Raw genomic sequence first — 10951 nt, forward strand, 5'->3', positions numbered from 1 at the left:
ATATTTGATATTCTTACTGTCATGATGTGTTTGTGTTATTCTGCCGTTAACAAACTTCAGGGGCTTGACGAGACGGAAGGCCAGCCCTCATCTGACCCTCCGTTAAAGCAATTAGCCAAAATGAATGTACCTGGGCCCTGTTGCTCAAAATGGTATGACCTAGAATCTCCCTTTTAGCAGTCAACAAAGTGTTAATACCAGTGGTTAACTGAGATGACTTTCAAGATGTGTAGAGTACAAGCTTTGAATTGTGACTCATACATTGTAGACACTTGGTAAATATTTTTTAGTAGCTCCCTTACCCTAGTTACCGCCAGTTAAAACGCACTGCAAAAAGTTACACGCACAAAGTTACAAAGCAGCATACAAAGACTCAACCTTCAAGGCTTTTGTTAGACCTCCATGACATCGGAGCTTTCAATATTTACCTCTTATATTCCTAGAAATGTGGAAGAGCCTGTGGTGATGTGGGACACTTTCACTTCAAACCTTCACATTATCTTCCCTTCTAATACTTTAGATTCTGTCTTGTAATGATATTTTGACCAAAAGACAAAACTCATATAAAACCGTTTACTGATGTGAAACTTGATTATTAGATGACACACATGCAGTTTTTTTTCAAACAGCATTTATTCTTGTGTGAGAAAATATTGTCTCAGGCAGATTATAGATCTTGCAGTACAATTCAAATAACAAGATCAGAAATCTCCCGTTCCACCCAAGAAAACAAACCAAAAAAAAAAAAAAAACAGCTTTTGTAGACTAGTGCGGTCACTGCTGCCTACTGAGCTCAGGTCTTGTGCCGCCTCAAATCTAGAGAATATATTCTGACATGTTGGTGAATACCATCACTGTTACAAAGAGCTACTTAGCATCATACATAAATCTTTTCAATATTTTACTTATTAAATAACACTCTCGACTGCCACAAATTATAAATTAAAATCTAAATTAGATTTTTGCATTCCTTAAATTACTTCATGTAAGCCAATATAAACATACATTTACATATTTACAAAACTATACACATGCACCTTTACTACATTGAGGTTGTATTTTATATATGTATATACTGTACACACGCACACACACACACACACACACACACACACACACACACACACACACACACACGTTTTTGCCACATATATGGCTCCAGGAGACACCAATCCTACAAGTCTTCTTTAAAACTCTTTGTGCTTTTCAAGTCGTTTCAGCCAGATTTGCAAGTTCTTCAGTGAGTGATTGCAGTAGAATTTGTCATAACCACATAATAATCAGCTTCATCTTTGTAGTGGCCTCACACCTCACTAACCAAGTAGCTGCACCGGATACTCCAACATTCTAGTATCATAACACAGTTTCACAATATGGAAAAATAAGTAAAGACCTCTAAAGTCCCACCTACAACGCGTCATATCTGGACTAAAAGTTCAATGTTTGCCCTGGCATCAGCTATCAGTATTTCTGTTTATTTCAAATTGTTCTTTTGACAAATATTTTGTGTTAACTGAGCAATTCTCAGAATTGTTGAATGAAGTGTGTACACACTCGAAACATAATCTAGGAGCCAAACAAAGTTATGATCCACTGCTGGTTTAGTGGTAAATGTAATGTCAATGCCAGCTTGAGCAGGTTTGATGTGGTTATTTATGATAATGTTCTGTTCAATATCAATGATAACTAAAAGGCTCTCTGATTCAATGGAGGGAGGATCTGGAGGAATGGTTTTAAGTCTTGTACCCTTTACATTCATTTGAAAATAATGAAAACATTTACATATATACCAATTAGCATTAGATTTGATAACTTAAAGAGTCATTTTATTTGGCAAAAATTAAACGTTTCTTCCAAAGCCAAACTATTCAGCTGCTCCAGATATGACGTGAACATTAAGTAGGACTTTCACACTTCATTAAACACAGTGACATTTCAATGGCAAATACAATCTAAATATGTTTTGAATCAAGACGTTCCCTTTGACGATTTAATATTTACACTTCTCTCACCTAAGTCTTGACTCACTTTGGCCTAAAATAAAATCTGTATATAGACACATAGCAACAGTGGTTGTGTAAAATCTTTTACAAAAATTTCATGAGTAAAGGAACATATTCATCTAGGAAAATGTCTTCGAGCACTTTCCTCTACATTTTATAAATCAGAGAAACAGTTTTATGACAGAAAACTCTCTTATACCACCAACTGTTAACCCTTTGTTTTACTTTCCCACCCTTTTAAGAGCATTGATGAAGCTTCTATACATAGAACAACAAAGCCTTTTTGACATGATAAAATCTTAAAACTTTATATAAAATTGGAGGGAGTGAAGTTTAGATTTCCTCTCACGTGATTTAAATGTACCATGGCCCGGTCGTATGCAGTGTGTACAGACTTGCGAACGCTCGGTTTCTTTCCTTCCATTAAGCGCAGTTTGTCTACAGTGTCGTCCAACCCCATCGGCAGCAATTTGTTCCGAGGGAGCCATTGCCTGAAAACCAAGAGGCACAACTTTCATCAAAGCGACCAAGACGTGATTGTTTATAAAAAATCAGCATGAGGTTTAGCTGGCCTGTCTGAATCTTACCAAGTTCTTTTGGTGTCAAAGAAAAGCACCAAGAAGAGCTTTTCCCCTTCTTCCGTTTCTCTCCACTCGCCCAGTTTGAGCACCTCCACGGGAGGCACTGGGATGGGGATGCCGTTGTGAAGAAGCCCTTCCTGGGGCATGTCTGGGTCAACAATCTGTAACAACAAATTATGTCAGTCAAAGATGACCGGTTTGTCGTGCCCCTCTATGGGATGCCGCTCTGAGACTTAGTATAATACAGCATAAACTGCAAGAGCAGATAGGTCCTCACCATTGCTGGGTACGATGGATATCCTCTGCATTTGGCCCAAACTAGGTCCAAAGGTCCGAGCTCGGCCTCACTATCTAAAGATAGAAGTGTAGACTGTCCTGTGAACAGGATATTCCAATACATCCAATTAATTTGTATTCGGGACACATCTTGAGACCAAACATAAAATGTCATGAAATTGTATTGCTCATAAAATAAGTTGTGTGCAGCATTTTACATTATGCATCCATTAAACACTGAAAAATTGAGGCATTTCACTGTATTTTCAAATTGCCTTCTCATCATACACACCAGACCCACAGATGTCTCCATTCTCACTGTTAGGAACTTTTGCCAATGCAGGTTTACCCCGACTTCGTTTGGGTGGGGAGACACTACAGCTGTAAACAAGAGGAGAGAAAAGCAACAAAAGGTGGGTGATTTTTAAGTTAAAGCACAGTTTACGGTGAGACTATCTAATCTTGAGGAGTCCCCCGACTAAAAATGTACAAAGTTGAATCTGGCTGGAGATTCATGTTGCCATCGCTTCGCTGTTGTTGTTTTTGTTGTTTCAGAATAATGAAGGAAGCGGTTTGTTGTCTGTTTCTGTAGCTGCGGTGAGTCATAAGACAGAGAGACACAGCTTCTTATCCTTCTTGCTTTTTGTGGTTGTAAATAGAGCTTTTGGTCCTAATTTCATTTCCACCCATTGCATTAATCCAGAAGAAGGGAAACAAGCTGACTCATACAGCTGTTTCAATGTGCATCCCTCTGTTTATTTTACTGCCACCAGAGAACCAATCTGTATGTTCGTGTGGTTCTTGCATTGGGCCCATTGCCTCCGTGACTCAATACTCACTTTAGTTTTTGGTCGTCATCATCATCATGCTCTGCAAAGGTGTGCTTTCCATTTGTCAGGCCTAGCAGAAACACGAATGAAATGGTGACAAATATGGACCTTTTAGAATCTCTGATTTTATTAAACTGATCTATTTTTTCCTTACCTCCTTCTCTGGGTGGTGGAGGGAGTTTGTCTGCTTCACTTTCTGAGCTGGGGCCTCTGGACCTCAGGTGGTGTGAGGAAGGAGAGGGAGGTGCAGGGGAGGCGTTTGGAGTGGATGGTAAGGGGGTGATGTTGGTCACACTGGGTGAATTTGGGCGGGCAGGGGGGCTTTCCAACCCGTTGGTTTTACCCTCAGACGTTTTACCATTCTGTTGTGGTGGGGACTTGTTTTTAACCATCCGCGCCCCATTTTTAGCTTTTTTAAACAGAACAGACGTACGACGACCGACTCCAACCAAAGGCAGAGTCGGGGGTGTCCCCAGCGGAGTAACCTCATGAACCGCCTCCTGTTGTGATGACGGCGTTTCACCAACTTCAGCCTCATCTTCACCTTGGCTTTTGCCTCCACTGCGGGAGGACCTCTGGCGCTTATAGGAGCGTCCAGGAGACCTCCGCCCTCCAGGTACGATGCCCAGGACAGGAGGTTCCAGAGGAGCATCTCCTGGCAGCGGCGATGAGACTGGGCAGGTGAGTTCAAGCACAGGTGGAGCGTCATCTGGATCAAAGAGACATTTATTGAATCATCATGAATACAGCTGAAACGATTAGTCACTAAAACTTATATGCCTTTCATTAACTAAAATCTCCAATATGAAGATTTGCTGCTTTTCAATGTTTCATTCATTGTAAGATGATGATGATGATGATGATGATGATGATGAGGTCTATTGATCGGACAAAACAAGACACTGGAAGACGTTACATTGGACTTTAGGGAATTATAATAGGCATCACAATTTGACATGCACTAGACAAAATTATTAATTATTAAAATCAAAACGGCAGATTAATCAATAATGCAAATATTTGTTAGTTGCTTTGAATACATAAAAGAATGTGCTATTACTGTCTACATTGTGTTCAAATGGCACAAAATATATTAAATGAAATATATATATTTTTTACCTGTCCCAGAGTTTGACATGGCTTTCAAAGGTCTATTTGTCTTCTTTTTCTTTTCCTTCTTCTCCTCTTCTTCTTCCTCCTCCTCCTCCTCTTCCTCCTCTTTTACTTCATCCTCCTTGTCATTGCCATTCACTGATTGAGAGTTTTGCTGCTGCTGGTTCATCTTCTGTCTGAGAGAGTTGATCTCTCGGCGCAGCAACCTGATGCGTTTGGTTCGACCACCACTGGTGCGCATGGAAGCAACCATGTCCAGTTTGTCCAGTAAGGCCTTCAGCTGTTCGTCCGTGTTTAAGTGGAGTCTGTTCTCCGGGTCCAACAGAGAGTCGACTGTAGAGGGTGTAAGAAGAGAAACAAAAAAAGGAAGAAAAACAGATGAGGCATGAAGGTTACGATCGAGGAGAAATAGCTTGTTCCCACTCTCAACTCACCGTCGTCCCACGTACAGTTGTAGAAGCCATGTCTGTTGGGAGACTCTGGGAGATGCATCCCGGTGCTGGGGTCCAGGCCGATGCTCTGAGACTGCCTGTGGGCGTGACGGAGAACTGCTCCACCCACCTCGCGCAGTTGTAAGGCTGTCTTGTGAAACATGGTGTCCTTGGAGTTGTACTTGAGGCAGTTGGAGATCATGAGGTTAAAGTCCTTCTCTAGGTCCGCGATGGAGCAATAGGCATGTCCCTCCAGTTTGGTACACATGGTGGAGAAGTCCATGGGTTGGGAAATAAACTCCAGGTAATCTGGGACCTCGGTAAATCATGAAAATGAGACTGTTAGCCGAGTCAAAGCCAAAGCAATTACGCTGCTTGATGTAAAGTGTGTATTTAAGCGGACTGCTTTCTAACTGCACCAACCTCTGATAGATTGACAGGCTGAGAGAAGATTTTTGCCGTGTCCTTCTCCTGCAGTTGTTCCAAGGTGGATCGCAGAAGCACCAACGCAGGAGTCAACTTCAACTCCAGAGCAGCCTGCTGAACTTTCAACTAAGGAGAGAAGACGTAAACACACACGGGTGTGGAGAGGAATAACATGGTCACGCTACGGTGGTTCAGATGAAAAACAATCGCCAAGTAAAACAGAGATAAATGGTGCATCAAATTTCATAATCAATTTATCTATTGTTTTCTTTTAAATGATGAATAATTTATTAAATAGATGCAATGTGTACTGTTCGATTAACAGTACACATTGCAAACATATTTAGATATCCGTCATAGAAGACAAAAAGCATTGGATTTTGGGGCTAATTGCTTAAACAATTTATCTACTATCAAATTGTTGCTGAATAATTTTCTCACATTCGACTGATTACTTGAGAAATAGTTTCAGCTCTAATAGGTATTCGTATGAAAGAGAATGCTGACGGGAGTCTTGTAAAAAATACCCTAAATAATTATAGCCTGCCCAGAACTTCCTCTGTAACGCACCTGTTCTCTCTTTAGCCTCTCTCTCTTGCGGATCAGTTCCACCAAAAGCCTGGCTCTTTCCAGGTCCTGCCTCAACTTTTGCCAGTATCGTAGCTCTTCTCTGGCCGCACACAGCTTCTCATCAGGCTCCCTCTGAACACAAAAGCAACCAGCACAAAGAGAAAACACTTCTGATTTAGTTTTAAAATCCCCCACAATCAGTCTTGATCCCACCACAATCAGCAGGTTCCAGACTCTTATTGGAAAGTTTATTTATTAGTCCTACACTTTTTTTACTTCAAGTTTTCCATCAAGAAAGAAAATAATTATGACCCGGTCATATGTCCAATAAGCAAAAGCTGTGTAATCACAATTTTGATTCAATTTGCAAACAATAAAAAATTTCACTTAAATTAAATAACCTTTCAAAAAAGCAACCATAGAGACATTACTGTAAAAAATGTATGCTGTCATAATAATGCATTTTACAATCCCATACACAGCCAAGAGTAAATCTTTTTAAACTTGCATTTTATGGTTTAAAACACCTTAACACCTTAACAACTAACAGCTTAAGGGCAATAGTTTGAAACTAATATCCAGAACTTTTTACACATTGTCGCCCTCTGCAGAAGTGAGAGGTCTACAGCAGAGATAACAGAGCTGTGAAGAGTTTTGTGGAAGCCCACCGTCTATTTCAATCAGCCATTTCAAGTGTGATGTCTGGACTTATGTTTGGATTTCAGTGTGTGAGAATACAAACATGGTGTGGTTTGATTTCACTGACTTGGCTGATTCTGTCCTGAGCAGACTTCATTGGTTCTGTGAAGGCTTAATACTCAAATTAATGTAAATATACTGGTGTGAATCAATGATCTTGCTCCACCCAACATATTTATATTAATTAAGTTAAATTCAATGAAGCTGCCAGCTTTAAAAGTACTTATTAGTTATATTTCATTTTAAACACATACACTGGTCCTTATCTCTCTCCTCACCTGCTCTGCAGTCCTGTGGGTCTGTAGATGGGAATGAAGTCGGCGTATTAGAGGCATCCCATTTCGTGACTGTCGTTTCAGTAACCAGTAGTTATGAAGCCTCTGCATGAACTGATTCTTCCTCTGGACTTCAACTCCTGTGCAGATCTTGTTCAGCCTGTAGAGATATAACAGTTGGACATTTAAACCTGTGTGGCAGTACTGGTGGTCATAATAACACCACTAAGGTGTTATTTTAAGTATCAATACAAGTATAAAATATTCATTTTTTAATGCATTGGATCAAAAATCTAATTAGATTGGAACGTGTTTCTTGTGGAACCCTGCAAGAAAACTAATAATATCTTGTAAGGCAGCAGACACCACAGTAAATGAATAAGGCATGCTGGGTATGTAAATTTGGACAGTATGCAAATGTCACACCTGTGAGAGGGGATCTGAGGCACGAGCAGCACAGGCACAGTTGAGCGGCGTGTCGACCGACCAGACCCCTTCGTGTTCTTCTTCTTCTGGCCCTTGGTAGCCTTCTTGTTCGGTGGTGGTGGTGGGGGGCTTTGAGTGTAGGACCTTTGACCCCGGTTACCCCTGCCCCCCACCAGTCTCCCTTCAACTGACTCGTCTCCAGACCCGTCCCGCCGAGACCCCACTGGAGAATGATGCTCACAGAACGCCGTCTTCTTCACAGAGAAGGTGGTGCCGTTGACTCCTGTCTCCCGGACTGGGTCTATCTTCATAAACAGGCCAGCCTTCTGGGCACAGGTGACATGAAAGGCCCTGTAGCAGTTGGCTTTGTGGCACTGGATGGATGCTCCTCTGCCTTTCTGCTTACACAGGTAGCAGGTGAGTTTCCAGCGAGCGGGAGGGATGTTCTTGACCCCCTCAACAGGCTCCAAAAACACTGTGTTGGCAAAGCACACCTCTGGGATCCATATGGCACAGACAACGTGGGCCCAACGTCCATCACTTGTCTGTTTGAAGGCACCTCCTCGGTTGGGACAGAGCACACAGTCTACGGGACGGGAGGGGGACTGCAGGCAGCAGCGGCACAGCCACTGACCCTCGGGTACGTAGGGCACACCGTAACACTCCTGGTGGACGGCCAGATTGCAAATGTCACAGAACAGAATGACGTTACTGTTCAGACATTCGTCATCCAGACAGACACAGCAGAAAGCATCCTCGTCCACGGCACTCTGGGACAGAGCCTGGCTGCGGGACTCCAAGATGGATTCCCTCTCCAGGCGGTCGATTAGCAGCTCAAAAGTGTCCGCAGATACGGAGGCATGGCCGTCACGCACCCTCTTTTGGTTAACCATCTCCAGCCAGGCAAGGTCCTCCTCGTCCATGTCGTACTCAGCCACACTGTCCTGTTCCTCCATTGACTGCTCTATGAAACGATAGTAGGCTGTTGGGAGAGGAGGCGCTTCTGAGGGGCAAACTGAACTCAGCACACGAAAGATGGGCTCAGGCAGAGGGATTTGGTGGGACGGTTGCTGGAGAGAATTAGTAGGTCCCGTGTGTTGCTGGGAGCCAGACCGTTGGTTCTGGTTGGACATATTTTTACTGCTCTTCCTGCTTTTACTGTTTGAGGGTTTCCTCGAAGATCTAGTTTTACTCTGCGTTTGTTCACTGTTCTCCTTGTTGCTGTTGCACTCGGCGATGTCCTGGGCCATCATCTCGTCCTCAGTAATAACTGGCAGAGCATCCGTGATGTTGATCCGATGAAGCCTCCCCTCTAGGTCCACTTCCACTATTTTCTGCGCCTGAGCGTACGTCAAAGTCTCCCTGGACGGAGAGAGCTGCAGTCTGTAGGGCGAGGGGGGCCGCAACTGGCCAGATGATCCCCTGCCCCGTCCTCTCCCTCTGCCTCGGCCCCTACCCATGTTGAGTCCGCTAGCAACTGTCTCACATTCCCACCTCCTCACCTTCCGCATGGGAGTTTAAACCAGCTCCCTAGCAGACACACAGGAAGAAAAATGATTTAATGCAATGTGTGTCAACACTTTGTACTTTGCAAAATGATCTATTAAGATTTGCAGTAGCTGATGTTTTGTCATTATTGAGTTGTACATGTTGTTATCTATACCATGTATATATGGTCGCAAGTAAATAAAGTGTGAGATCTGAATCTGACTATATTTATATCAGGTTATTATTACACCACGAGTGAAACCTGCAGTAAATGTTGAATTATAAATTAACATTAATCTACAGTGTCGGCTGTTTCAATTAAAAAAACAGCAATGCCTTGTAAATTTTGAGGATATCACCATTTCTGTTCATCGCTTAAACTTATCCCTTGCTGTTTAAGCTAATTATTTTGATTATAAAAAATCTAAATACCAACAGTTTTAATGTTATAAGCAATTAATTATATAATATTGCCTTTAAACATGAATAGTTCATAATTTGTTTACAAAATTATATCACATTCTGCCCTCAGAGCTTGTTTTATATTCTACATGTATGTTGTGTCACCCTGATTAATCATGCTCCTCTCCTGCTGCCAATATAAGTGTAATCTTATTTGCAATTTTTTTCCTAAGATTTGATGCGTTTCCATTTTCAATTCTGGACACAACAGTTACTAGGGGAATAAGGAGGTCAACTCTGGTGCTGTTGTAATAAAAACACAGCATGTTACCTCAAGTACTCTTGCTGCACAAACACAACTACAGTTAGTTCTGTACTGCTTGCATGTATCCGCCTGAGCTGTCTCTCCATTGGTCCAATCAGGAGTCTGTACCCGCCCCTTATTTCCCTCGGACCAATCAAATGCCAGTATCCTCTATTTTTTTTTCTCCCCTGTTGCTGTGCGTAGTTAGGTTGACGAGCGCTAAATACCAACCCGAGTATCTAACATCTGTCAGCCATTTTAAGCGCACAACAGCAGAGACAACATTTGGATTGCAAGTTGATTAGTAGCCCAATTATACATCCCACGAGCAGACACACTGTATGCACCGTGCCTCAATGCATAAATTACTTGCATGTATACATTAGATCACGACACCGCAAATGTGCAGCGTTTCGTCTACAGCTTTGTGCTCCAGACCCCTGCAAAAAAAGACTGTCTGGTTGATGTGATAACGATACTCGGTCGGACAGGACACACAGAAGTCGTGTAGCGTTAACCAAACGGGCTGGTTCACTAAAGGGAAAGCTGCACATATCGGGAGTGGTTTACCTTGTCAAATCGTCCTCTGCGGTGCGGGTGGCAAACAGGATAACTGCGCCTAGCTAAATGTCAGCTAGTGACAGGCTGCAACCAAGGCGGACATGCTAGCCGTTAGCTTAGCTAGCCGGTCATTTCAGGAGCGACAGCGTCATCTTCAGTACTTCAGTTCTCCGCTGTGACTTCGGTCAGACAGATAAACTCGACCTGGTTTCATAGTTGTGGTTTAAACCTGTCAAACGATGTCGGTCCCCAAATCAGGGGTTGCAAAATTCAGAAGATATCAAATTAATGTTCCTTGGATGAGGCTAAATAATCAGTCGAGATGGGTTGAAAAATACGCCCCTTTGGAAAAAAAACACCTCAGCCAATAGGAGGGCGCTGCTGCACCTCGCGCGCAACGCGCATTGTGTTCTGATTGGTCGAAAAGATAAACCGAATACATCGCATTCAACCTGGAGATGAAAACAGAAAGCAGCGATGAGAAAAACAACGAGACGTATATTGCGCGCCTTATAGCCCCGTATGCGTTCCCCATAGAACCGTGTTGTACCTGTTATAGGCCTACA

The 10951-nt window shown here is 42.6% G+C and overlaps 1 protein-coding gene across 3 annotated transcripts; it reads right to left on the minus strand.

Moving 5' to 3' along the window:
* Positions 1 to 632: 632 nt before the first annotated feature.
* Positions 633 to 10699, minus strand: brpf3a (bromodomain and PHD finger containing, 3a). Of its 3 annotated transcripts, none has more exons than XM_054616364.1 (13): positions 10395 to 10699; positions 7631 to 9160; positions 7208 to 7364; positions 6231 to 6362; positions 5658 to 5786; positions 5253 to 5550; positions 4810 to 5136; positions 3845 to 4399; positions 3700 to 3760; positions 3153 to 3241; positions 2862 to 2959; positions 2591 to 2745; positions 633 to 2494 (listed from the first exon to the last, which is right to left on the minus strand). In XM_054616364.1, the coding sequence occupies exons 2-13, from the start codon at positions 9139 to 9141 to the stop codon at positions 2311 to 2313; spliced, it is 3696 nt and encodes a 1231-aa protein (XP_054472339.1). In that variant the 5' UTR covers positions 9142 to 9160; positions 10395 to 10699; the 3' UTR covers positions 633 to 2310. The 3 variants fall into 3 exon arrangements, with proteins under 3 accessions (XP_054472339.1, XP_054472340.1, XP_054472338.1); XM_054616365.1 differs by having other exon boundaries at positions 2862 to 2935; positions 5238 to 5550; XM_054616363.1 differs by having other exon boundaries at positions 5238 to 5550.
* Positions 10700 to 10951: the final 252 nt, after the last annotated feature.

The sequence above is a fragment of the Anoplopoma fimbria genome, chromosome 17 (assembly GCF_027596085.1).
Source record: "Anoplopoma fimbria isolate UVic2021 breed Golden Eagle Sablefish chromosome 17, Afim_UVic_2022, whole genome shotgun sequence".
Taxonomy (NCBI): domain Eukaryota; kingdom Metazoa; phylum Chordata; class Actinopteri; order Perciformes; family Anoplopomatidae; genus Anoplopoma; species Anoplopoma fimbria.